General features: G+C 50.1%; 2 protein-coding genes across 2 annotated transcripts; one reads left to right on the top strand and one right to left on the bottom strand.

The window, feature by feature from the left end:
* Positions 1-578: 578 nt before the first annotated feature.
* Positions 579-18674, bottom strand: LOC101601067 (HLA class II histocompatibility antigen, DP beta 1 chain). Its single transcript, XM_045156071.1, has 7 exons — positions 18617-18674; positions 15420-15572; positions 6385-6648; positions 2990-3271; positions 2392-2502; positions 1718-1741; positions 579-1456 (listed from the first exon to the last, which is right to left on the bottom strand). Exons 1-6 carry the CDS (start codon positions 18672-18674, stop codon positions 1722-1724), a joined length of 888 nt encoding a protein of 295 aa, XP_045012006.1. The 3' UTR covers positions 579-1456; positions 1718-1721.
* LOC101601367 (HLA class II histocompatibility antigen, DP alpha 1 chain) lies at positions 18659-26572 on the top strand. The gene is made up of 5 exons (XM_004649795.2): positions 18659-18817; positions 23331-23576; positions 23896-24177; positions 24343-24518; positions 26114-26572. The coding sequence occupies exons 1-4, from the start codon at positions 18736-18738 to the stop codon at positions 24504-24506; spliced, it is 774 nt and encodes a 257-aa protein (XP_004649852.1). The 5' UTR covers positions 18659-18735; the 3' UTR covers positions 24507-24518; positions 26114-26572.
* Positions 26573-27000: the final 428 nt, after the last annotated feature.

The following is a 27000-nucleotide window of genomic DNA, read 5'->3' as shown; positions in this document are numbered from 1 at the left end:
ACCACCATGCCCGGCTTCATTGTGTACTTCTACATATAGGTTTATTTCTATGTAGTTTTTCTGTGATCAATTAAAAAAATCACTATTGGGGGCTGGAGAGATGGCTTAGTGGTTAAGCGCTTGCTTGTGACCCTGCTTCAAGGCTTGATTCCCCAGTACCCACATAAGCCAGATGCACAAGATGGCATATGCATCTGGAGTTCATTTGCATTTGCTGGAAGCCCTGGTGCACCCATTCTTTCTCTCTCTGTGCCTCTTTCTCTCTGTCTGTTGCTCTCAAATAAATAAATGAAAATAAACAAAAAATTTAAAAAAATCACTATTGGGCTGGAGAGATTGCTTAGTGGTTGAGGCGCTTGCCTGTGAAGCCTAAGAATGCATGTTCGAATGTCCAGGTCCCATGGAAGCCAGATGCAAAATGACACAAGTGTGCAATGCCACACATGTGCCACAAGGGGCGCACAAGTCTGGAGTTTGTCCACAGCAGCTGAAAGTTCCTGGCACATTCATTCTCTTTCTCTCTGTCTGCATCTTTGTCTCTCAAAAATAAAACAATATAAAAATTTTAAAATGGCTATTAACTGGTGGTATTTTCCTTTCCGACTGAATATCCCTTTGTCTCTCATGACAACAACCATTTAGGAAACATCCTGGGAAGCCAGGGATAGTGATTCACGCCTTTAATTCCAGCATGAGGAAGCTGCAAGGTGAGTCCCAGGCCAGCCTGGGCTAGAGTGAGACCCTTGTCGTAACGAATAAAAGTAATCTGGCAAATCGCATCTAAGTGCTGAAAGGTGACAGTTGAGTGTGCAGCCCTGAGGCATCTCTCTCGACCCTCCAAGGCTCAGGGGACCCTGGGGAAGAGGAGGAGGAAAGAACGCCAGAGCCCACACATGGAGAAGGGGCTCTGGAACTCCTTCTTGCGGACATGAGGCGGCTGCGGTGCTCATGGTCTCACAGCAGCTCCGGGCCCAGCAGCATGGCCCCATGGAAGCTGGAGGAAGCGGGAGAAGCCCTCAACATAGAGTAGAGGACTGATGGGGTTCAGTGTAAGGAGGATGGAAGAGGGGCAAAGGGGAAAAATAAAGAAGATACTCGATCGAAAACCATCTGGGTAGAAAGGACTATGCTTATTTTCCTTGCTAATAAGTCATCAGCTAAAATTTTTAACTGTAATATACAAATAAAGAGGCGAGTGATTCAAAAAGAGCAGCGGCAGAGGCCATGGCATTAGGAAAACAGACAGTGGGCCTGGCTGTGGACTGTTTATGGAGCTAAGGAGAGGGGCTCAGGAGAGAAGCTGCGCTGAACCAAAGCGAGGAACACGGGCACCAGCGTCAGGGCGGTCATTGGCATCGAGCTCCCGCTGGCGAAGCTGCGGGTCTGCCCCAGCCCCAGCCTTTGGGGTCAAACACAGGAAATCCTTGTTCTCAGGTGCATGCGGTCTTTCCGAGCCCTGTGTTGGGGAAGAAGAAGTCATCTCAGGTCGCTGACCCTCTTCTTTTTGGTCCCAGCACAGAAACATTACGGTCTCACAAGACTGTTCGCCTGTTTCGGCCTCCTTCATCAGTGGAGTAGGAACTAATGCTCTTTCCCCACACTCACCCCTGGTCTGAGGCTGAAAGGGAGGTTCAAGCCTGCGCCTTTTGGACAAGGGGAAGAAGCCCTTACATCCTTCCACAGCCCACCCCCCAAGAAAAACAGCAGACATCCTTACCTGCTCACTGAGGTCCCCGTTGCGCTGGAATGCAAGGGAGAAAGGGAATCCACTTAGCCACTGATCCCACTTTAGGCAGTGAGAGACCCAGCAACTTCCCTCCTCCAATGTCGTCACTCCCTGCACCCTGCCAGAGCCTGAGGACCTCATGCCTGGTGGTTCCGGACACAGCCTGGGACCTCTCTCCCCTTGCAGGCCAGTTTTGCTCTGACACTAGCTTTAGTGGCTTCTAGAACCCTGCAGCCTTATTTCAGTCAGTCCCTTGTGGAGACAGGTGAGTCTATCAGACAAAAGCAAGCCTCAGCCACCTGTCAGGTTTTCTAAACTATTTGACTGAAAGAGAGAGAGAGAGACAGAGCGAGCGAGTGAGTGTGCATGCAGAAGGGCCTCCAGCCACTGCAAACGAATTCCCGATGCATGCTTCCCCTTGTGCATCTCGCTTACATGGGTTCTGGGCAATCAAACCTGGGTCCTTTGGCTTTGCAGGTAAGTGCCCTAACCACTGAGCAATCTCTCCAGCCCCTGTCAGGTTTTTTTTTTTTTTTTTTAACCTTTGCTTCTCTTCTTTGGGGTGGAGGTTGATACAAAGTCTTACTGTGTAGCCCAGGCAGCCTTTGACATTGTGACCCTGTCCCTGTGTCCAGTGTGCTGGACTTGCAGCCCAGCGTTCTCACCTTTCTTGCTCCTCACGTGCAGGATGGTGCCCGCTGCCAGGAAGAGCAGCCCCAGCACGAGCCCCCCGACGCCAGTCAGTGTCTTGTTCCGGGCAGAGTCGGACTGTGCCTCTGCGGAGAAGACAGGCCAGGGTTAGGGTGGCTCAGCAGGCTCCCTGTTCACTGGGGCCTGTGTGAGGCACATGGGGAGCCCTGGCAAGGGGGACAATGACAGGGGTCATGATGGAGTAGGGTCACAAGGGCCCCAAGTTTTGCACTTGGACTGGTGACATCAAAGGTTCAAATGGGGCCAACTGCCTCTGAAAGACAGCTTAAGGAAGAGATCAGCTGCCCCGTGTGAGGGAGGTTCAGGAAGATGTCTGCTTCCTGAGATTCCCTAACAAGGGGCACATCCTGGACCCTCAGGACCTCTACAAGAGGCACAGGCCCGCCGCAGCTGCCTCCAGCTCAGAACTCTTCTCGGAGGCCTGTAGGACGCACTGGGAAACAAACGTCTGGCCCCAGTGTCGGAGACCCCTATGGCAGGCGAGGGGCTCTCACAGCCAGAACGCTGCCGGAGTCAGAGTGTGGGTCCAGCAGCGTCGTGGGGGTGACTCACTCCACTCCACAGTGACTGGGCTGTCTAAGCTGGGGTGCTCCACGTGGCACGAGTAGACATCCCCACTCTGGGGTATCATCTCCAGCATCACCAGCGTCTGGAAGGTCCAGTCCCCGTTCTGGATCAGGCCCGTGGACACGACTCCGGATGTCTCTTCCTGGCCGTTCAGGAACCAGCGGACTTCAATGGCGCCGGGGTAGAAATCTGTCACGTGGCACACGAGAAGGTCGTGGTGCTGCAGGGTCACTTTCTTGGCGGGTGACACGTGTACCTTAGGCTGGACTAGCAGTGCGGGAAAAAGAAGTGACATTGAGTCTGGTTTCTTAGATTCCTTCATAACAGTGTTTTTCTGGATGTTTCTGAATGCTTAACTGTGACATCCGAGAGTCTAATTTTAGCTGGGCGTGGTGGCTCACACCTTTAATCCCAGCACTCTGGAGGCAGAGGTATGAGGATCATTGAGAGTTCCAGGTCAGTCTGGGCTAGAGCGAGACTCTACCTTGAAAATAATAATAATGAATCAAAATTAGTAAATTTTGCATGCAAATTTTATGTCGATAAAATATTTTAAACCACAAATAAAAGTATCAATAAATAGGGTTTTTTTTTGGCCAAACTGTTTCCTTGGCCGTGAAATGCTGTGTACTGATGAGAAGAAAGTAGGATTTGCTCAAATAATTTCTAAAATTAATACAGACAAGGCATTTCTTGGTCTATCAGCCTAACAATTTCATAACATAAACATTAAGAGTACATGAAACTGGGTGTGGTGGTGCACGCCTTTAATCCCAGCACTTGGGAGGCAGAGGTAGGAGGATCACCATGAGTTCGAGGCCACCCTGAGACTACATAGTGAATTCCAGGTCAGCCTGGGCTACAGTGAGACCCTACCTCGAACAAACAACAACACCCCCAAAAAAACAAAAACAAAATGAAACAAAAAGGACATGAAGCAACTTTGGCAGTGGCTTACAGCAGCTCATGTATCTTATAGTCTCTCCTAAGTAAAAACCCCAGTATTTTGGGCTGGAGAGATGGCTTATGGTTAAGGCATTTGCCTGTGAAGCCAAAGGACCCAGGTTTGATTCCCCAGGATCCACATAAGCCTAATGCATAAGGTGGGTCATGCGTTTGGAGTTTGTTTGCAGTGGCTGAGGCCCTGACGCACCCAGTCTCTATCTGCCTCTTTCTTTCTGTCAAATAAAATAAATTAAAAAGAAATAAACTAATAAATAAAAACCCAGTATCTCCATATTTACGGTAACACCCTCAGGCCCCAATACTGCTGATGTCCTGTGGGCTTGATGCATAGAGGCCACAGGGCATCTTTTCTGGGCGCCTGAGGGGCTCCTCGGAGGTCCACACCTCTCAGCTCCTTGCTGTCCCTACTCTGTCCTTACCCATCTCCCCTGGTGCTCAGCGCCACACTGCTGCCCACCTCTGGTCACTTCCCAACGCTCCTGATAGCTTCTTCTTGTGGTCGCTGGCCTTCAGTGCCCCCTCCGGAGGCCGGGAAGAGCCGCCAGCTGAGCGCAGAGTCCGGCGGAGGGATTACCCGCCAGGGCTCTGGGTGGGCGCCTCACTACTTTGGCAGCTTCCCCAAACCCAGCCACTAGGCTGATTCCTTCCCGAGTTGTCCCCATTTCCACTCTTGGCAGATTGCCTGGTCTCTCCTTCTTTACTTACTTCCTTTTTTCCCGAGGTAGGGTCTCACTCTAGCCCAGCCTGACCTGGAATGTACAGCGATCCTCCTATCTCCTCCTCCCAAGAGCTAGGACTAAAGGTGTATGCCACCAAGCTAGGATCTTTTTTTTTTTTAATTTATGTATTTAAAAAAGATTTTCTTTTGTTCTTTTTTATATAATTTAAAATTTTATTTATTTATTTGAGAGACAGAGAAAGAGAGAGAGAGAGAGAAAAGCAGACAGAACGGACATGCCAGGACCTCCAGCCACTGCAAATGAGCTCCAGCCGTACACGCCCCTTGTGCATCTGGTTTACCTGGGTCCTGGGGAATTGAACTGGGGTCTTTAGGCTTCGCAGGCAAATGCCTTAACTACTAAGGCATCTCTTCAGCCCCAGATTTTTTTTTTTTTTTCCTGATGTAGGGTCTCACTCTAGTCCAGGCTGTCCTGGAATTCACTATGTAGTCTCAGGCTGGCCTTGAACTCACCATGATCCTTCTACCTCTGCCTCCCGAGTGCTGGGATTAAAGGCTTGAGCCACCATGCCTGGCTTTCTTTTTCTTTACAATGGTTTATTTTTATTTATTTGAGAGGGGGAGAGAGAGAACGAGAGAGTATGTCAGGGCCTCCAAGCCCCTGCAAACAAACTCTAGACATGTGAGCCCCCTTGTGCATCTGGCTTATGTGGGTCCTGGGGAATTGACACTGAGTCCTTTGGCTTTGCAGACAAGCACCTTAGCCGCTAAGACATCTTTCCAGCCCCCCGCCCCCTTTGTTAACAGCATATCAAAAGACGGTAGTCTCTCACCATACTCTTCCCTGGGCTTGTGGAAGGCTCACGCTCCACCCAGGTGTGGCCCCTCAGGTCTCCCCCACCCCACAGGCTGAGGGGAAGAAGCCAGGGCTCTCCTGTCCCATCCCTGCACAGTCTGCACCTCTCTGTTCCTTTGTACCCAGCCTCCTGGAGGACTGGTGACAATTCAGTGACAATTCAGCTCCAACACTGTGGCAGCCGTGCAGAGTGTGAGACAATTTGTTGGGTGGATGGATGGATGGATGAAGACCTTCCTCCTTCAAAGGGCTCAAGCTCCACCTCGGCCTGTCTCCTGCCCTTGCTTCTCTGCCCACCTGGTCCACCACTGCCCCCTACTTGAGTCGCCCTTGCTTTCTGAAGTCACTGGCACCACTGTCTGCTGTTCTGTCCGTCACTCTATCCCTGGAACACCTGCTCTTTGAGGTGTCCTCACAGGCTGCCCCTCCCATCCCGCTGTCCCCAGAGGCCAGTGCCTTGCCCTCCTCTGGATGGATGGCGGATGGATGGAGGGGTGGAAGGAAGGAGGAAAGGATAGATGGATGGTTGGAAGGAAGGAGGGAAGGATGGATAGATGGAAGAATGGATGGATGTGTAGGTGGAAGGAAGGATAGATGGATGTGTAGGTGGATGGATGGATGAATGAATGTATAGATGGAAGGAAGGATGGATGTGTGGCTGGAAGGCTGGTTGGCTGGCTGGCTCTGTGGATGGAAGGAAGGAAGGACGAATGGATCGATGGATGGATGGTGGTAAGGAAGGAAGGAGTAAGGAAGGATGGATGGAAGGATGGATGGATGGAGAGCCTCCTCCTCCTTCCACACGGATGTCTGAGCCGTCATTTCGGGCGGGGCGGCCGCAGCCCGTGCCTCCGCCCCTCGCCGCGCGCCCCGCCTCACCTCTGCGCAGCGCGGTGCGGCTCTCCGTGCCCTCGTAGTTGTGTCTGCACACCGTGTCCACCATGGCCCGCTTCTCCTCCAGGAGCTCCTTCCGGCCGTTCCAGTAGAGGGCGTCGGGCCGGCCCAGCTCGGTCACCGCGCGGAACTCGCCCACGTCGCTGTCGAAGCGCGCGTACTCCTCCCGGTTGTAGATGTATCTCTCCAGGAAGCGGAACGTCCCGTTGACGACGTGGCAGTCCTGCCGTCCCTGGAGCACGTAGTTCTCTGCGGAGAGCGGGGACCGCGGCCTGGGACCCCTGCCCGCCCCTGCCCGCCCGCAGCCCAGGCTCCAGGCCCCGTCTCCTCACTGCCCGGGCGGCTCTCAGCTCCAGGCCCTCACTGAGTCCGAGCTAGGGCTTTGCGCACCCGAACAATTTCCTAAGACGGTCTTTGTGGGATGGGGCTGGCTTTGAACCCACGGCGATCCTCCTACCTCTGCCTCCCCAGTGCTGGGATTGAAAGCGTGTGACACCATGCCCGGCCTAAAACATTATTTTAAAAAAATATTTCATTTATTTGTTTGAAAGAGAAAGAGAGAATGGGTGCACCAGGGCCTCCAGCCACTGCAAACAAACTCCAGACTCATGCGCCACTTTATGCATCTGGTTTACATGGGTACTGGGGAATCAAACCTAGGTCCTTAGGCCTTGCAGGCAAGTGCCTTAAACATAAACAATTTCCTAAGCTCTCTAAAACAATTGACAGCTCGATATAGGAAAAGCCTGGCAGTCTGAAAATTAAGGCATTTTTTCACTTTTCAAAAATGGCGATGGATGCCAGGCATAGTGGAACACACCTTTAATCCCAGCACTCGGGAGGCTGAGGTAAGAGGATCACCATGAGTTCCAGGCCACCCTGAGACTATACGGTGAATTCCAGGTCAGTATGGGCTAGAGTGAAACCCTACCTCGGCAAAAACAAAACAAAAACAAAAGGCCAAGAAGCTATGGAGGGCTGGTAAGGTCTGAGTTCGATTCCTCAGTACCCACGTAAAACCAAATGCACAAAGTGGCACATGCCTCTGGAGTTCATTTGCAGTGGCTAGAGGCCCTGGTGCACCCATTCTCTCTCTCTGTCCAATATATAAATAAGTTTTATCTGGGTGTAGTGGCGCACACCTTTAATCCCAGCACTCAGGAGGCAGAGGTGGGAGGGTCGCCATGAGTCTGAGCCACCCTGAGACTCCATACCTCACACACACACACACACACACACACACACACACACACACGAATAAATAAGTTTTGGAAAAAAAAGAATAATTTTAGGGACCGGAGAGATGTCTTAGTGGTTAAGGCTCTTGCCTGCAAAGTCAAAAGACCCACGCTTGATTCCCCAGAACCCACATAAGCCAGATGCACAAAGTCTCACATGTGTCTGGAGTTTGTTTGCAGTAGCTAGCGGCTACAGCGTACCCATTCTCTTCCTCCCTCCCTCCCTCCTTCTTTCCCTCTATCTCTCTATTTTTTCAAATAAATAAAATATTTTTTTTAAATTTTTTTTTAAATTTTGACAGACACAGAGAGAAGGACAGATAGAGGGAGGGAGAGAGAGAGAATGGGCGCGCCAGGGCTTCCAGCCTCTGCAAACGAACTCCAGACGCATGTGCGCCCCCTTGTGCATCTGGCTAACATGGGACCTGGGGAACCGAGCCTCGAACCGGGGTCCTTAGGCTTCACAGGCAAGCGCTCAACCGCTAAGCCATCTCTCCAGCCCAAATAAAATATTTTTTACAAGAGTAATTTTATCCTGGCGTGGTGGCGCATGCCTTTAATCCCAGCACTCGGGAGGCAGAGGCAGGAGGATCACCATGAGTTCGAGGCCACCTTGAGACACATAGTGAATTCTAGGTCAGCCTGGGTTAGAGTGAGACCCTACCTCTAACCCCCCCCAAAAGAGTAATTTTTAAAAGGGGTACAGAAGAGCAGTATGGTAGCCCCTGGACTGTGGCGAGTTGGGGGCCAGCCTGGGCTCCACAAGGAGAGGTGTGGATTGCCCCTGTCCAGAGGCACTGGTCAGTGGTGTCATCACCACAAGCAGTCCGCGGGGTGACGCTCTTGTTCCCAGAGGCATTCATGCCATTTGTGTAAAAGAAATGAGGTGGTGAGCCTGGGCTAGATTGAAACCTTACCTCCAAAAACGAACAAATAAAAAAAAGTGAGGTGGCGCGGTTTCCCTTTCCTGGGGCGCCCCAGCGGAGTCTGCAGGTCACGTGGGCACAGGAGTAACACCGGTCTGGGTGGCTCCGTTGCTTTGGTCTCCTTAGATCTGCTCTGTACCCAGACCACGGAGAGTAAGACCGTGGGGGTGTTTTTCATGTTGCATCCCCTACAAGTCAACATCTCAAATCAAATGCCGAGTGTTTCTTCGTCCATCCAGCTTCTAGCATAGTTCTTTGTAAAATTTTCATCACACTCCTCCCAGGAACCAACAGAGAAAACGAATAATGCACCTGGACCACAAGAGGGCGCCCCAAACAACCGTGTCCAGTGCGTTATACTAGGCAAGCGGGGCTGGGGATGAAGCTCGGTGACACAGACTTGCGAGGCTTCACAATAATAAGGCAAAATAAAGTAAAACCCTGTGGTGGCCCTCCCCTTCAATCCCAGCACTGGGGGTGGGGAGGGGGCTGAGGTAGGAGGATCATCGGAGGTCAAGGCCTGTCTGGAGCTACAGGGTGAGTTCCAAGTCGGCTTAGGCTATAGAGAGTGAGACCCTGCCTCAAAGAAATAAAATAAAGTAGAATAAGATAATCTATTATTTCATTGAAAAGACTTGCAGAGGCCAGGCATAGTGGCGCACACCTTTGGTCCCAGCACTTGGGAGGCAGAGGAAGGAGGATCGCATGAGCTCGAGGCCACCCCGAGACTACAGAGTAAATTCCAGGTCCACCTGGGCTAGAGCGAGACTCTACCTCAAAAAAACAAAAATAGACTTTCATGTGTTTGGTGGCTCATAACTGTAATCCCAGCGCTGGGGAGGTTGAGGCAGGAGGGTTGTCTTGAGTTTGAGGCCAGCCTGGGCTACAGAGAGAGTCTCTGTGTGAGGGCCCCAGACTGAATAGAAAGGAGAAGGAGCTGAGCACCTGCACTGGGCTCTCTGCTCCCTCCCTGTGCATGCAGTGCGACTGGCCTCAAGCTCCTGCTGCCATGCCTTCCTCCACAAGACACTGTTCCTTTTGTGAGTCAAAATAAACTCTCCCTCCCTCCCTTCCCTCCTCCTTCCCTCCCTCCCTCCCTCCCTCCCTCCCTCCCTTCCTTCCTTCCTTCCTTCCATCCATCCGTCCTAAATTGCTTTGTCAGGTATTTTGTCACAGCCATGAGAAAAGTAATTAAAATATCCTCCCCCCCAAAAAATAAAAAGATAAATATCATAAATTTAAATATCAGATCTAATCTATCTCACTGCTTCTGAGACTGTTTAATATTAATAGGATTCTCACCTGTTTATTTGAGGTAGGGTCTCACTCTAGCCCAGGCTGACCTGGAATTGACTATGTAGTCTCAAGGTGGCCTTGAACTCATGGTGATCCTCCTACCTCTGCCTCCCGTGTGCTGGGATTAAAGGCGTGCACCACCATGCCCAGCTATTATTTGTTAAAAATGTTTTAAAAAAATTTATTTATGGGGCTGGAAAGATGGCTTCATGGTTAAGGTTCTTGCCTGAAAAGCCAGAGGACCCAGGTTCAATTCCCCAATAACCACTTAAGCCAGATGCACAAGGTGACAATGCATCTGGATTCATTTACAGTGGCCAGAGGCTGTGGACACCCATTCTCTCTATCTATATCTGCCTCTTTCTCTCTCAAATACATAAATAAATAAAATATTTTAAAAATATTTACTATTATTTCCAAGCAGGGAGAGAGAGAGAGAGAGAGAAAGGATGCACCAGGGCCTCCTTGCCACTGCAAATGAATTCCAGATTCATGTGCTGCTCTGTGCATCTGGTTTTATGGGGGTCCTGGGGAAACAAACCTGGTCTGTCAGGCTTGCAAGCAAGCACCTCAACCACTCAGCCATCTCTCCAGCCCCCTCACCTACTTAATTTTTTAAAAAAAAAATTTATGTATTTATTTATTTGAGAGAGAGAGAAAGGCAAAGAGAGAGAGAGAGAGAGAGACAGAGACAGAGAGAGAGAGGGAGAGAGAGAGAGAGAGAAAGAGGCACGCCAGGGCCTCCAGCCACTGCAAATGAACACCAGACATTTGCGCCCCTTTGTGCATCTGCCTTATGTGGGTCCTGGGGAATTGAACCAGGGTCCTTTGGCTTTGCAAGCAAATGCCTTAACTGCTAAGCCATCTCTCCAGCCCTAAATTTATTTTTATTTTTATTTATTTGAGAGAGAGTGAGAAAGGCAGATAGAGGCAGATAGAGAGAGAATGGGTGCAGCAGGGCCTCTAGCCACTGCAAATGAACTCCAGATGCATGCATCTCCTTGTGCATCTGGCTTATGCGGGTCCTGAGGAATTGAACCAGGGTCCTTTGGCTTTGTAGGCAAGTGCCTTAACCGCTAAGCCATCTCTCCAGACCTCACCTGTTTTTTAAAACCATGTCAGAGGGAGATGGTGAAGAACCGAGGAAGATAAAAAACCAAAGGCTGGAGCCTGGAGCGCTGGATAAAGCTGCGGTGGTTGCTCTGGCCCTGAGTCTGGATGTTTGTTTACAGGATCAAGAAGTCAGTATAGCGACAGCAGCAGAACTCATCGTGGCTCTTCTGCTCGTCTCTGTCCTACCTGAGGCTCAGGAGGAGCTGGGAGGGGCTGGCCTTAGGAGCACCATGAAAGCCTCCAGTTCACAGGGTCAGCCTCAGGCAACCTCAGCTCAGACGACCTCCCCTGCCCGCTCCCTGGACATCTTTCGCAAAGCCCTTAGCGCACTGATGCTTGTCTTTAGCCTCCTGCCTCTCCTTATTCACCTGCGCCGGGGTGTGTGCTGAGTGAGCCTGACCAGTCAGCCCGGCTTTCTCCCCTTTGTCAACCAGGGGTGTTCTCACAATTGTAATTATTTGCACTTGTGTGTATGTGTGTGTGTGTGTGTGTGAGTGTTGGTAGGGCCTCTAGCCTGTGCAGAGGAACTCCAGCCGCATGTACCATTCTGTGTCAGGCTTTAAATGGGTTTTGGGGAATTGAATTTGGGCTGGTAGGCCTCGTAAGTAAGTGCCTTTAACAACTGAGCCATCTCCTTAGCCTTCAGGGGTGTTTTTAGTCTAGAAAAATAATTAAAAAAAAATTTTTTTTTGTTCATTTTTATTTATTTATTGGAGAGTGAGAGAGAGAAAGAGGCAGATAGAGAGAGAGAGAGAGAGAGAGAGGGAGAGAACGGGCGCGCCAGGGCCTCCAGCCACTGCAAACCGAACTCCAGACGCGTGCACCCCCTTGTGCATCTGGCTAACGTGGGTCCTGGAGAATTGAGCCTCGAACCAGGGTCCTTAGGCTTCACAGGCAAGCGCTTAACCGCTAAGCCATCTCTCCAGCCCTAGAAAAATAATTTTGAAACTTTTGTTTGGCAACATAAGACAAGGTCTCATTTTAGCCCAGAAGGAGGGAGAACTGGCACACCAGGGCCTCTAGCCACTGCAATGAGCTCCAGATGTGTGTGCCACCTTGTGCGCATGTATGACCTTGCACGTTTGTGTCACCTTGTGTATCTGGCTACGTAGGATCTGGGGAGTAGAATATGGGTCCTTCTCCAAGTCAGCCTGGACTCTAGAGTGAGATCCTACCTCAAAAAACATATATGTATATGTGTGTGTATGTGTGTGTGTGTGTGTGTGTGTGTGTGTGTATGTATATATGTAATATATTTGAGAGAGACAGAGAGAAGGAGGCAGATAGAGAGAGAATGGAGAATGGATGGACCAGGGCCTCTAGCCACTGCAAACAAACTCTAGATGCTTGTACCACCTTATGCATCGGACTTACGTGGATTTTGGATTCTTAGGGTTTCCAGGCAGGCTCTTTAAATGTAAGGTATTTCTCTAGCATCTTTTTTTTTTTTTTTTTTTTTGAGATATGGTATTGCTTTAGTCCTGGCTGACCAAGAATCACTATGTAGTACCAGGCTGGCCTTGAACTCAGAGCAATCCTCCTGCTGAGTTTTAAAGAGTGCACCACTATGCTTGGTGTTGTTTTTTAATATTCCAAGTAAAGTTGTTAGGAAAAGCTGTATGTGCTCACACATGCACTGTCCTTCCACAGTCCCATCTCACACCCCAAGCTCCTCCTTCCACAGTCCCATCTCACACCTCCAAAGTCCTCCTTCTCAGTCCATCTCACACCTCCAAGGTCCTCCTTCCCAGTCCCATCTCGCACCTCCAAGTTCCTCCTTCCACAGTCCCATCTCACACCTCCAAAGTCCTCCTTCTCAGTCCCGTCTCACACCTCCAAGGTCCTCCTTCCCAGTCCCATCTCACACCTCCAAAGTCCTCCTTCCCAGTCCATTTCACACCTCCAAGGTCCTCCTTCCCAGTCCCGTCTCACACCTCCAAGATCCTCCTTCCCAGTCCCATCTCACACCTCCAAGTTCCTCCTTCCACAGTCCCATCTCACACCTCCAAAGTCCTCCTTCCCAGTCCCATCTCACACCTCCAAGTTCCTCCTTCCCAGTCCCATCTCACACCTCCAAGTTCCTCCTTCCACAGTCCCATCTCACACCTCCAAAGTCCTCCTTCCCAGTCCCGTCTCGCACCTCCAAGGTCCTCCTTCCACAGTCCCATCTCACACCTCCAAAGTCCTCCTTCCCAGTCCATCTCACACCTCCAAGTTCCTCCTTCCCAGTCCATCTCACACCTCCAAGTTCCTCCTTCCCAGTCCCGTCTCACGCCTCCAAAGTCCTCCTTCCCAGTCCCGCTCGCGCCTCCAAAGTCCTCCTTCCCAGTCCCGTCTCGCACTTCCAGGTCCTCCTTCCCAGTCCCATCTCGCACCTCCAAGGTCCTCCTTCCCAGTCCCATCTCGCACCTCCAAGGTCCTCCTTCCCAGTCCCGTCTCACACCTCCAAGGTCCTCCTTCCCAGTCCCGTCTCACACCTCCAAGGTCCTCCTTCCCAGTCCCGTCTCACACCTCCAAGGTCCTCCTTCCCAGTCCCGTCTCGCACCTCCAAGGTCCTCCTTCCCAGTCCCATCTCGCACCTCCAAGGTCCTCCTTCCCAGTCCCATCTCACACCTCCAAGGTCCTCCTTCCCAGTCCCGTCTCACACCTCCAAGGTCCTCCTTCCCAGTCCCGTCTCACACCTCCAAGGTCCTCCTTCCCAGTCCCGTCTCGCACCTCCAAGGTCCTCCTTCCCAGTCCCATCTCGCACCTCCAAGGTCCTCCTTCCCAGTCCCATCTCACACCTCCAAAGTCCTCCTTCCCAGTCCCGTCTCGCACCTCCAAGTTCCTCCTTCCCAGTCCCGTCTCGCACCTCCAAGGTCCTCCTTCCCAGTCCCGTCTCGCACCTCCAAAGTCCTCCTTCCCAGTCCCGTCTCACACCTCCAAGTTTCTCCTTCCACAGACCCATCTCACACCTCCAAAGTCCTCCTTCCCAGTCCCATCTCACACCTCCAAAGTTCTCCTTCCCAGTCCCCTGTCTCACTTCCAAGGTCATCCTTTCACAGTCCCATGTCACACCTCCAAGCTCCTCCTTCACAGTCCCATGTCACATTTCCAAGCTCTTCCTTCCCAGTCCCATCCTTCTCTGATTCTCAGGCAGCATTCCCACAGTTAGTAGTTATCTCTCACACCCTCTGGGACTAAGAAGGACAAGTGCCTCCTCCCCTCTCAGGAAGCACTACTAATGTCATAGGAGAATACCCCTGAGAGGCAGATCTCAGGATACTCAAATACGCTTATTCCAGAAAAAGAAGGAATTCAGACAAGAGCACTATATTCCACATACATCCTCAGAGGAGCATGCAGAGGTTTAAGGAGAAGAATCTCTGAACTCTGAAGGACAGGGAAGTCAGGAGTACATCAAGATGGCTATACAGGTCTTCCTTTTTAGTGTTGAGTAACTACAAAGGCCACAAGGAGGCAGCATGAGGCCAGGGTCCTTTCCTTAGCCTCTCTTCTGGGTTCTCTGATCTTAGTTGATTCCATGTATTACACACACCAATCTTTTTTTTTCTTTTCTTTTCTTTTTTTTTTTTTTTTTAAGTAGGGTCTTACTCTAACCCAAGGTTACCTAGAATTCACTATGTAGTCTTAGGGTGGTCTCAAACTCACAGTGATCCTCCTACCTCTACCTCCCAAGTGCTGGGGTTATAGGTGTGCACCACCACGCCCGCCCCACACCCTCATCTTGTTGCTCTCACACATCTTCAGTGATCCTGAAGTGCAGGTGAGGTTCTGGGAAAGTGAGAGGAATCACCTTCCACCAGAGCCCCGCTGGAGCAGAAGGCTCTCTCTCTGAACACTATGCCAACCCCGAGATCCAAGACTCCTAACGACTGTGATGCAGGTCGGGGCTACTCAGGAGGCTGACCCTGCTGCCCTGTGTGGAAATGCTGTCCTGTAAAGTGATTGTCCACTGCCTGTAGGACAAGAGCATGACAACCCCTGGACACCTCTGCCATGTTCATTGTGTCTACGCTCCTGGGAGAGGGAATAGCCAACTAAGTGAGGAGGTGAGCCTGAATCTCTCCCTGGGGTGGAAGGACATGGGCTGTGCCAAGAGCCATCACTGCCGTTCCCAGAACCTGGTCCCAGAAGAGAAAGGCCTGCAGGAGGGCTTCCCTTTACAAGTATGTGGTCCTTCAGAAATGGCCACTGTGGGGCTGGAGGGATGGCTCAGCGGTTAAGGTGTTTGCCTGTGAAGCCAAAGGACTCAGGTTTGATTCCTTAGGACCTACGTAAGCCAGATGCATAAGGGGGTGCATGCGTCTTGAGTTCATTTGCAGGGGCTGGAGGCCCTGGCCTGGCCATTCTCTCTCTGTCTCTCTTCTCTCTCTCTCTCTGTTTTCAAGTAAATAAATAAATAAGATAAATAAAGAAAGAAATAGTCACTGTGCTCTGCTCTTACCTGGCGTGGCCCTGCCCTGGACCACAGAGCTGTCCATCACTATCAGCAGCACAATCAGAGCCGCTGCGCAGGAGGCCACGGGGATGTGGAGGACCATGATGGAGCTGGAAGAGGCTGGTGAACCGAAGGAAGTGACAGGGAAAGAAGGGCTCACTTAAGTGCAGCTCTTGCTTTGGTTCAGAGACCAGAACCAAAGAAGTCTCCTATGACGCCAGGTTGGCCCCTCACTGAGGAAAGAACCAATGGCTAACGAGCTTTCTATGAGTCATCAGTTACTGGGCAGATCGTGAAAAAGGTCGAGTCCTTTATGGATGATGCCTGTGAGAGGACCCAGTACTTTAGCAAGCTGGATAAGTCAGGAGGGCTTGGGCGAGCATGCATTTTCTTTGTTCTGAGGTGGTTTCAAACATTCTGTATGCGGTTTTTTTTTTTTTTTCCCCGAGGTAGGGACTTACTCTAGCCCAGGCTGGAATTCACTGCATAGTCCCAGGCTGGCCTTACATTTTGTATCTTTTTTTTTTTTTTTTTTTTCTCCGAGGTAGGGTCTCACTCTGGTCCAGGCTGACCTGGAATTAACTGTACTCTCAGGGTGGCCTTGATCTCACGGCGCTCCTCCTACCTCTGCCTCCCAAGTGCTGGGATTAAAGGCGTGCGCCACCACGCCCGGCTTTGCATTTTAATAGCTCCATATGCTTGTATGATATTTTCCTTATAGTTTTTAATTAATTAATTTATTTCTTTTTCTCCAGGTAGGTTCTCATTCCAGAACTCACTCTGTAGCTCCAGGCTGGCCCCAAACTCACACACAGCTATCCTCCTACCTCTACCTCCTGAGTGCTGGGATGAAAAGTGTGCGCCACCACACTTGGCTTCATTTTTCTTTATCCACCATTGTCAGCCCTCTGCCAGGCTGGTCTATGCGAAAATAGCATGCTGTCCTTTGACACGTGCTCTGCCTCAGCCTGTTGCCGAGGTCCTCTTTTTGAGATAAGAGCTGCCCCTGAGCTGCTCTGCACGGCAGCACAAGCTACTAGAGGACGCCTCAGGCGCAGGGTCGCCGCCACCAGGGAGCTTGTTGGAAAGGCAAAGCGGGTGCCCAGGAGGTGGATCAGTAGTTAAAGACACTTGCTTGGAAAGCCTCCTGGCCCAGGTTCAAAAGCCATATGTTGGCATCTTCCAGCAGTGCCTGGGAGGGCCCAAAATGAACATGCAACACACAAAATATTATTTAAAGGAGGGCCAGGGGGATTTACTGGAGTGGGGTCCTGAGCGGACTCTCCTCACAGCTTCTCTTCAAGGAAGTCAAAACTGTGGGGAGTCTGAGCATAAGACAGATAGAGAGTTCACATCAGCTCAGGTCAGTTTTCCATGTCCTTAGGTTTACCGTGTGCTAAGATTAACTTGTCAATTAGCCTGATCTCCACAGCCAGACACAAAGGTCACACGTGCATCTGGAGCTCATCTGCAGAGGCAAGAGAGCCTAGTGTGCCCATACACACAAACATACCTACATGTAAAAGGAAAAATAGGGCTGCAGAGATGGCTCAGCATAAGCCAGACGCACAAAAATGAGGCAAGTGCAAGGTCGCACATGCCCACTAGGTGGCACAAGCATCTGGAATTTGATTTAAGTGGCTGAGGCCCTGGAGTGCCAACTTTCTCTCTCAAAAATTAAAATAAAGGAAAAATAAAAAAAATTTTAAAAAGGAAAAGGAAAAATCTTTAGAGATGTATTTCATTCATCTTTAAATTTCTTAATATATAAACTTGCACATAAAAGCTATATAAAAGCAATATATCTCAGACAGGTGGGCTTAAAAGATTGTTAATTATTACTGGATAGTGCATTTAACCCATAACAGCAAGATACTTTTGTAAACCAGGAGAAATTACTTTAAAACTCTTTTAGAGGCCTGCAGAGATGGTTTAGCGGTTAAGGTACTTGTCTGTAAAGCTGAAGGACTCAGGTTCGATTCCCCAGGACCCATGTAAGCCAGATGCACAAGGTGGTGCATGTGTCTGGAGTTCATTTGCAGTGGCTGGAGGCCTCGGCACACACATTTTCTCTCTCTCTCTCAAATAATAAATAATTTTTTTTTTTTTTTTTGGTTTTTCGAGGTAGGGTCTCACTCTAGCCCAGGCTGACCTGGAATTCACTATGGAGTCTCAGGGTGGCCTCGAACTCACGGCCATCCTCCTACCTCTGCCTCCCGAGTGCTGGGATTAAAGGCGTGCGCCACCACGCCCGGCTTTAAATAAATATTTTTTTAAAACTTTTAGAAGGTGTTGGGGAGGTTGATCAGCAGTTAAAGGCACTTGCTTGCAAAGCCTAGTGGCCTGGTTTGGCCCAGGTTCGATTCTGCAGTACCAAAGTAAAGCCAGATGCACAAGGTGTCACATGTGTCTGGAGTTCATTCATAGATCTGCTTATATTCACCTCTCCCTGCACTCCTCTGCTTGCAAATAAATAAATAAATATAATTTATATTTGTAAAAAGAGCCAGGCGTGGTGGCGCACGCCTTTAATCCCAGCACTCGGGAGGCAGAGGGAGAAGGATCGCCGTGAGTTCGAGGCCACCCTGAGACTCCATAGTGAATTCCAGGTCAGCCTGAGCTAGAGTGAGACCCTACCTCGAAAAAGAAAAAAAAAAAAAAAAAAAAGCCTTTTTAGGAAAAATCAAGCGAGGAAAAGATCAAGATAATCTGGATGTGCAGGGTGGGGGAGCTGGGGGAATGCGGGAAGGAGCACACCCCATCATGTGACAGAACACAGGCAGTGTCAGAAGAGCTGTGTGGAACTCAGCTCAGGCTTCTTGCCTAGCATGGAGAAGGCCTGCCTTTGATCCCTAGCTCTAAATAACACGGGGCATGGTGGTGAATACCTGTAATCCCAGCGTTCCCGAGGTGGAGGCAGGAGGATCACAAGCTCAAGGCCAGCCTCTCACTACACAGTGAGCTGTTCATACACTACACCTTGTGTCAGATTTCTAAAAAAATCATGTCTGCCTTACCGTCCCAGATCTCTTCATCTCACTGTGCTCGTGAACTCTGACTAGCTGCCTTGGCCATGCTGGCTCTGGCCAATTCTCCCATCTCCTCTCTAACCCTTTCCAGTCTTCACTCCACCCAGCAACAGATGGTGTCAGCACTATTCCTTCTCTGATTGGTTCAGCCTGACCACACCGGGTCCTCTTCACCCTTTTTGGCCATGTTCAGGCTGCAGAAGCCCGCGGGCAGATCCCTGTCTGTGCTCATCCTGCTGCAGGACTTCATCACTGCTCTGTGCTTTAGTCAGCTGTAGACCTTCAGTTCCAGAATGTTCCAGACCACAGCTGTGGTCCAGGGAGCCCTTTCCCTGGCTTTCCTGCTGAGTCTCCCAGGAGCTGGGGGCATCAAGGGTGAGTGCCCAGGTGGGAGGCAAGCGGTGGGGGTGAGAGGTGGGATGGACAGCCAGTCAGCTGCTGTAGGACTGGAGAGTTTAGACGTGATCCTCTGTCTGGCCTCTGTTCGCTCATTGAAGCTCATCCTCGTTCCATCTCGTTCTAATGACGGCAACACAGCAGTAGCCACCGTTTACTTCATGCCCAGTTTCTTTGGCCGTCTTTATCCCTCACAGGAACCTTCCGTGGAGATATTTTTTCCTCCGTCTTAGAGGTGAAAACAGTGATGCTCAGAAAGATGAGTATAGTTTTCAAAGTCAAAGAGCCAAGGTTCAAATCCAGAGCCAATTCTGATGATCTGACGTTCCCCAGACTTCTGAACACAAGAGCTTTTCACAGTATAACCCTGCTGGGGTCCCACAGCCCTTATTTCTCTGGGATCCCCAGCCTGTGCTTTGTGTGCTGTTTTTAAGTTAATGTTTATTATTTATTTATTCAGGCTTTTCGAGGTAAGGTCTCACTCTAACTCACATTGACCTGGAACTTACTGTGTAGCTCCCTGCTGGCCTCCGACTCACAGTGATCCTCCTACCTCTGCCTCCCAAGTGTTGGGATTAAAGGCGTGCGCCACTATATGCTCTGTGTGCTGCTTTTAAGGGATTCAGAACTGTTGGGATCTAGGAGGGTGGTCCTCTGCCTCCTAGGATCCTAAGACCTTTCAAACATCATGGTGAGTGGGCCAGCATCATGGTGGGTGGGTCAGCATCATGGTGAGTGGTCCAGCATCATGGTGGGTGGTCCAGCATCATGATGGGTGGTCCAGCATCATGATGGGCAGTCCAGCCTAATGGTGGGTGGTCCAGCATCATTGTGAGTGGTCAAACATTATGTTGGGTAGCCCACACCTTATCTCAAGACAGTAGTTTTTCATGTTTTTGTTCCTCTTATGACTGGGATCCTGAATGCCCCAGGGGGCCTTTAGCTTCACTGACAGGCTTAGTCTTTGGGTAATCAGGATGCCTGGGCCAGGGATAGTAAATTATAATGACCACCCTGTGTCCTCACTGCTGACTCCAGTGACCAACAGGTCTGTCATCCAAAGATGTAAGGATTGGAATTCATGACACAGGCCAGGTGTGATGGCACACAGCTGTAATGGTGGCACCAGAGGTTTGGGAGTTCAACACCAGCCTGAGCTACATTGCAAGACCTTGTGTCAAAACAAACAAAAACCCTAAAAACAAACAAAAAAAGATTTTTATAGCATGATAGATGTCCCCCTGTTCTCCAGCAGTTTAATTAAAACTGAATGAGTCTCAGGGTGTATAGGGGTGAAGCGAGGTAACTGTGGGAAAGTGGACGTGCCTTGTGCCATCTGGGTCATTGTAAGTGCTGTGTTGTGATGAATACCACAGTGAACACAACTTGCTCGTGTTCATGTGAAGACTTTTTATTATTTAAAACATTATTTGGGCTGGGCCTGGTGGCGCACGTCTTTAATCCCAGTATTTGGGAGGCAGAGGTAGGAGGATCGCCGTGAGTGTGAGGCCACCCTAAGACTACATAGTGGGTTCCAGGTCAGCCTGGGCTAGAGTGAGATCCTACCTCAAAAAAACAAAACAAAACAAAACAAAACAAAACAAAACCCTCCAAAACAAAAAATATTATTTGGGAAAGAGAGAGAAAAGAAAAATGAGCACAAACTCCAGATGCATGTGCCACCTTGTGCATCTGGCTTATTTAGGTCCTGGGGAATTGAACCTAGGACCTTTGGCTTTGCCAGCAAATGCTTTGGCCACTAAGCCGTCTCTCCAGCCCATCATTTTTAAACTTTTTTATTCATTTATTTGGTGTGTGCGCACGTGTGTCTGTGTGCAGGCGTGCGTGTGTCGTGGCCCATGTGTGCAGGTCGGAGGGCAACTTTGGAGTCAGCCTCCTCCTCCCTTGTTTGAGGCAGACTCTCATTTTTGTTCACTGCTGTTTGCCAGGCTAGCTGTTCTGCAAACTTCTGGAAAATTCTCCCATCCCTGCCTAACCCTTCTTGTTGTAGACACACTGGGATTGCAGATATCATCACAATTTCTGGCCTTTTTGAAGGTGGGGGTCTCTGAGGGTCTGAACGCAGGGACTCAGAATTGGGTAGCAAGTAGTTTATGCACCAGCCTCCTCATGTCTTATTTTCATTTGTGCTTATGTCATAGGAGGGTTTAACCTCCTTAAAAATACTTTTTTATATACGTGTATGTATATGCATGCGTGTGTGTGTGCCAAGGCCTCCTGTCACTGCAAATGAACTACAGACACATGTGCCACATTTGGCATCTGTCTTTACAAGGGTGTTAGAGAATCAAACCTTGGCCAGCAGGCTTTGAAAGCAAACATTTTTAACCACTGAGCCATCTCCCATCCTAAATATGATTTTTGACAGAAAATGATTTGTCTTGTATAGGATTGATCTTTGAACTTCAGAATTTGTGAAAATAACCACTATTCACTAATAATGATAGCATACTTTACCTTTGCTATTTCTTACAAACTAATAGACTAAGAAATAAAAAAAAAAAATCAAATCCTACAGATGTTTCAAACTTAGCAACATGTATACTTCCATTTAAAACAAAAATGAGCCAGGCATGATGCCACACTCCTTTAATCCCAACACCAGGGAAGCAAAACAAACAAACAAACAAAATGAAAGGTTTGAAGCCACTGCCTAAGATGGAGATGTGAGGAAAGCCCTGTGCCCTGCCGTCGGTGTTTGTTAAGCAAAACCGACCTCAAAGCGTATGGCGGTTGAAATGTCCCCACTGCCTCATGTGCTTGAGAGTAAACTGCACACTCAGGCCCCAGCTGGTGACAGTTGGGGAGGCGGGCCTTGCTGGAGGAGGCGGGTCACTGGGGCAGGCATTCTAATGCTAGGTCCTCAGCTAATGGCAACTGGGGAGGCGGAGCCTTGCTGGAGGAGGTGTGTTGCTGGCGGAAGGCTTAGTGGAGTTATAACCAGCTCCGCATCGTCAGAGCCCAGCTCACTCTCCTGCTTAGGAGAGTGAGCTGGGTTTCCACTCGCTGTGGCAGAGGTGACGTCCAGCCTCTGCTTGTGCCGTGCTTTCCCCTGCCGTTATGAAGGCTCCCCTGGAGACCTTAAGGCAAAATAACAAAACTATCTTTGTGTCTGCTGCTTTTTGTTGGGGGCTTTATCCCAGCAACAAGAGGGAAATAACAGCACAGCCCAGGCCTCCCTTGCCGGATCAGCTCCCTCTAATGCTGCTTCCTGCCAGGTACTGTGGTCAGGTATGAGGCCCAGCCTCTGCTCTCCCCTTGAAACTGTCACCCTGAATTAAACCCTTTCCTCCCATAAGCAGCTTCTGGTCAGGTGTGTTTTGTCCCAGCAACGAGAAACTAACTACAACTGAAGAACATTTTCTTCTCCCTCCAGTTTTCTACTTTTCTGCCCCGCTGAGGTAAGGTCTCACTCTAGCCCAGGCTGACTTGGAACTCACTCTGGAGTCCTAGGCTGCCCTCAAACTCACAGTGATCCTCCTACCTCTGCCTCCCCAGGGCTGGGATTAAAGGCATGTGCCACCATACCTGGCTTCTGCCTTTTTGTAATAAGAAAAATAATGTTCCCCTACCCCCTTGAGTCTAAAAACAATTTCACGTCTGATTGCTTATGGGGAGAGGAAAATCTCTTTACTAGTTTCACATTGTTTGTGTGACTTTACATGCATTATTTTGTAAAATATTTATTTATTTGCAAGGAAAAAGAGGGAGAGAGGGAAGAAGGGATGGAAGAAAGAGGAAAGAAAGAGAGAGAGAGAGAGGGAAGGAAGGAGGGAGGGAGAAAGCATGGCATAACAGGGCCTCCTATCACTCCAAATAAGATGCATGCACCACTTTGTGCTTCTGTATTCACGTGGGTCCTGAGGAATTGAACTGGGGCCTTTAGGCTTTGCAAGCAAGCACCCTAACTGCTGAGCCGTCTCTCAAACCCCACTACTGCCTGTTACTGACTGCATTTCTTTGCTTTGCAGGGTCACTATGAGAACAGTGCCTGGCCCTGTCTAAGTGCTCACCACATGCTTCCTGTCACTGCCCCTCACCCTCCTGTGGGTCAGGAGGCAGCTGGACTTTTCCCATGAGCTCCTTTCACTTTCTTCCTTCCTCTTTTTCCTTATTATTATTTCTTTCTTTTTAAAATCGAAAAAATTTATTTATCCATTTTGAGAAAGAAAGTGAGAGGCAGATAAACAGAGAGAATGGGTGTTCCAGGGCCTCTAGCCACTTGCAAATGAACTCCAGATGCATGCGCCACCATGTGCATCTGGCTTATGTGGGTCCTGGGGAATTGAACCAGGGACCTTTGGCTTTACAGGCAAACGCCTTAACCGCTCAGCCCTCCCTCCCGCCTTACTCCGTCTTTTTCTCTCCTGTTTGGCGTCACTTCTCTTCCTGTCCCCTCTCCCGATGTCACTCTCACGCCACCACCAACCCATCCTCACACTGGCCTCGTTTTCCTCTTTTCTCTCCACAGAGGAACACGTGTCAAACTTCGGCATATTTGTACAGACGCAGAAACCAACCGGGGAGTACATGTATGAGTTTGATGATGACGAGATATTTTACGTGGACCGGGACAAGGAGGAGACCATCTGGCGCCTGGAGGAGTTTGGCTCAGCCTTTTCCTTCGACGCTCAGGGCGGCCTGACGAACATCGCCATCATGGAGACAAACCTGGACATCATGATCAAGCGCTCCAACCACACCCAGGCCCCGAGTGGTAACTGTCTTGTTTCTTCCCCGCCAGCCCATGGGAAAGGGACAGGAGGGTCCCCTCCACACTCAGAATGGGAGATCCAGGCCCTGTGCTGAGTGGCTGTCCCTGAGTGGACGTGGGCTCCTGGTCTCACTGTCCCCCCTTGCTCCTCTGCTCATGAGAGGTTGACCCAAGGGAGCGTGGTCAATGGAATTTGACTTCTGACTCTCATTCAGACCACAGATGGACCTGAAGGTCTGAGCCTGAGAGAGAGGACACCCCAGGGTGGCCCTCTCTGATTCAGCCAGAGCAAGGGCTTCACCAGGTTCTGTCTTCCTCCCAGAGCCCCCGGAAGTGATCGTGTTTCCCAAGAACCCCGTGGAGCTGGGCCAGCCCAACATTCTCATCTGCCACATCGACAAGTTCTTCCCACCAGTGCTCAATGTCACGTGGCTGCGAAACAGGCAGCCAGTCACTGAAGGAGCCTCAGAGACCATCTTTCTGCCCAGAACAGACTACAGGTTCCACAAGTTCCACTACCTGACCTTCCTTCCCAAGGCCGAGGATGTCTACGACTGCCAGGTGGAGCACTGGGGCCTGGACGGGCCGAAACTCACTCACTGGGGTACGAACCTCTTCTCTCCACGACCTCCACGCGCCCTCTGACCCTGAGACCTAGTGCACCAGTGTCCCTAACGTTCGGTCAGATGGTCTGTGACCTTCAACCTCCACCCATGCCAGGCTGCCCTCACTCTCGCTTCTCCTCACTCCATCTCTTCCTGTTCCCCAGAGCCGCAGGAGCCAGTCCAGGTGACCGAAACGACACAGACAGTGATCTGTGCCCTGGGCCTGGTGGTGGGCCTGGTGGGCATCATCGCTGGCACAGCACTTATAATAAAGTCTCTACGTTCCAGTCGTGACCCCCGTGACCCCTGGGCCCAGGGACGCCTGTGAGTCACTGAGGAGGTGAGGATTCGGGGATACAATCAGAGGAGAGAGGTGAGGATTGGGGGATATAGTCATAGGGTAGAGGTGAGGATTTGGGGATACAATCAGAGGAGAGAGGTGAGGATTGGGGGATATAGTCATAGGGTAGAGGTGAGGATTTGGGGATACAATCAGAGGAGGGAGGTGAGGATTGGGGGATATAGTCATAGGGTAGAGGTGAGGATTTGGGGATACAATCAGAGGAGAGAGGTGAGGATTGGGGGATATAGTCATAGGGTAGAGGTGAGGATTTGGGGATTACATCAGAGGAGAGGTGAGGATTGGGGGATATAGTCATAGGGTAGAGGTGAGGATTTGGGAATACAATCAGAGGAGAGAGGTGAGGATTGGGGGATATAGTCATAGGGTAGAGGTGAGGATTTGGGGATACAATCAGAGGAGGGAGGTGAGAATTGGGGGATATAGTCATAGGGGAGAGGTGAGGATTTGGGGATATAGTGGGAGGAAAGAGTCTCGCATGTGCTGTACAGAAAGGGAAGAAAATTCAATTTAAGTGTATGCGACCTGTCAGTGGTAAAAGCATAGAGCTGTGTAACTAACCATGCGCATGATTATCAAGAACTCATGCTCCGGGCTGGAGACATGGCTTAAAGCGGTTAAGGCATTTGCCTGAAAAGCGAAAGGACCCAGGTTTCATTCCCCAGGACCTATGTAAGCCCGATGAATAAAGTGGCACCTTTGAATGGAGTTTGTTTGCAGCTGGATATCCCGGCACACCCATTTTTCTCTCGTATCTCCCTTTCTTAGCCATTTCTTCTCTCAAATAAATAAATCAAAATAAGAAATAACAAAAATAATTCATGCTAGGATGCTACTCTGAGTGTTGGCCCTTCTTCTCCTCTGTCCTCAGCAGCAGTCCACACATCAGTAATGTCTCTGTGGTTTTGCACAGAGCAGATACTGACATCTTTTGATATATAGAGAATCACTGAGCCACTCAGCCCAGGGCACACAGCTGGGAAGGAGGGGAGGCAGCATTGTAAGTCCAGATCCCAAACTGCTTTGTCGCTGTCCTCCACTCCCTGCGTTAAGAAGAAAAACACCAAGTTTGAATGTGTTGTTGTGGATCCAGGCTAGAGTTCCATGCATAATTGCAAAATGATGTGACAGGTGCCTACCAAACTGTCTGCAGTCTCTACTGATGATAGTATGATAGGCATTTGGAGTATGGTACCCCATCTTGTAGGCAGCTGGTCAGGGCAATGGGTGCAAAAAGAGTAAGCAGATCCCTGCGTGGCTTCACAGAGCCGAGCAGCTCAGGGCTTTTCTGTCAAGTCTGGGAAGCAGCGTCCCTGGCCTCAGTCATGTGGAGACCAGAGCATGTGGGATGCTGCCAGTGCAGCTGCAGCTTGGGGTGGAATTTGATCACCTCAGGGCACTCTGTGCTCCCTGGCTGCTGCTGACCTGGAGGACCAGGGTGTGTGCAGAGCTGCCTCTCCCTGGGACTGGAGCAGGGCAAAAAGATTAAGGGGAATTGTATGTGAAGTGCACGGGGCGATGGCCCGAGCTCACCATCCCAAACCAAGGTTGACAGTGACTGTGTCTTGCTGCAGGTGATCGTATTGCTGAAAAGAAGATGACCCGGTAGAGGATGCAGACGCCGTGAGCTCTGTCTCAGCTTCCCTTCTCAAGTGCTGTGCTCTGTCCTTCTGGCTTGTGGAACCCTCCAGATCCTTATTCATGGCCTTAAAGCATTCAGTCCTTAGTAAAGTTCCCAGTGAATAGAAGGCCATACGGGTATTGTTGTAGCACCAGCGAGGAGCTCCCCCTTTCCTGGGCTTCACATCTCTGATTTTCTTGGACTACTTTCCCGCCCAAGAATCCTCCAATAAATTCTGTTGTGGAGCTGGGAGACTGTGGTGCTTCTTGCTGGCAGCCTGGGACTAGTTACATGTGCTGATGTTTTATGAGGCATGTGTGTGGTTTCAATCTCACCTGGGCAGGGATCTGAGAATCTTGACTCCCAGTTATTCCCTAAGCATAGGAGAGGGGGGTAGAGAGAAGATACTACTTGGAAGCAAATCTGGGTAACATAGTTCACAAACTGCCATGAAACCAGGTGTGGTGGTGCACACCTTTAATCCCAGTACTTGGGAGGCAGAGGTAGCAGGATTGCCATGAGTTGAAGGCCAGCCTGAGACTACATAGTGAATTCCAGGGCAGTTTGGGCTAGAGTGAGACCCTACCTTGAAAAACAAAAAAAAAGCTGCTGTGATTGGAGTCTCTAAGGGGTGACATTTGGCCGACCGAGATCAAAATTTCAGGCAGTCATAGTCAAACAATGGTCTTCATCTAAGAGAAATAATGTCAAGCTCTGTGGTTCTATTTCCAACATTCCCTGGGTAATTGGTCTCCACACAAGTGTCTAAACTAATCAAAGTTGTTTTCAAGCCGGGTGTGGTGGTGCACGCCTTTAATCCCAGCACTTGGGAGGCAGAGG

Source organism: Jaculus jaculus, chromosome 8 (genome assembly GCF_020740685.1).
Source record: "Jaculus jaculus isolate mJacJac1 chromosome 8, mJacJac1.mat.Y.cur, whole genome shotgun sequence".
In the NCBI taxonomy this organism is placed as follows: Eukaryota; Metazoa; Chordata; class Mammalia; order Rodentia; family Dipodidae; genus Jaculus; species Jaculus jaculus.
The sequence above is the reverse complement of the archived record's forward strand: the minus strand, read 5'-3'. Positions and strand labels throughout refer to the sequence as shown.

Bases quoted from the DNA above. Each gene is read 5' to 3' on its own strand.
- LOC101601067 (XM_045156071.1), bottom strand. From the start codon at position 18,674: ATGAGCACAGACAGGGATCTGCCCGCGGGCTTCTGCAGCCTGAACATG. The intron at 15,573-18,616 runs GTGAAGAGGACC...GCTGCACTTAAG, and splicing joins CCTGAACATGGCCAAAAAGG to TGAGCCCTTCTTTCCCTGTC. The intron at 1,742-2,391 runs GTGAGAACGCTG...CTTGCATTCCAG, and splicing joins GCACGTGAGGAGCAAGAAAG to CGCAACGGGGACCTCAGTGA.
- LOC101601367 (XM_004649795.2), top strand. From the start codon at position 18,736: ATGTTCCAGACCACAGCTGTGGTCCAGGGAGCCCTTTCCCTGGCTTTC. The intron at 18,818-23,330 runs GTGAGTGCCCAG...TTCTCTCCACAG, and splicing joins AGGAGCTGGGGGCATCAAGG to AGGAACACGTGTCAAACTTC. The intron at 23,577-23,895 runs GTAACTGTCTTG...TCTTCCTCCCAG, and splicing joins CCACACCCAGGCCCCGAGTG to AGCCCCCGGAAGTGATCGTG.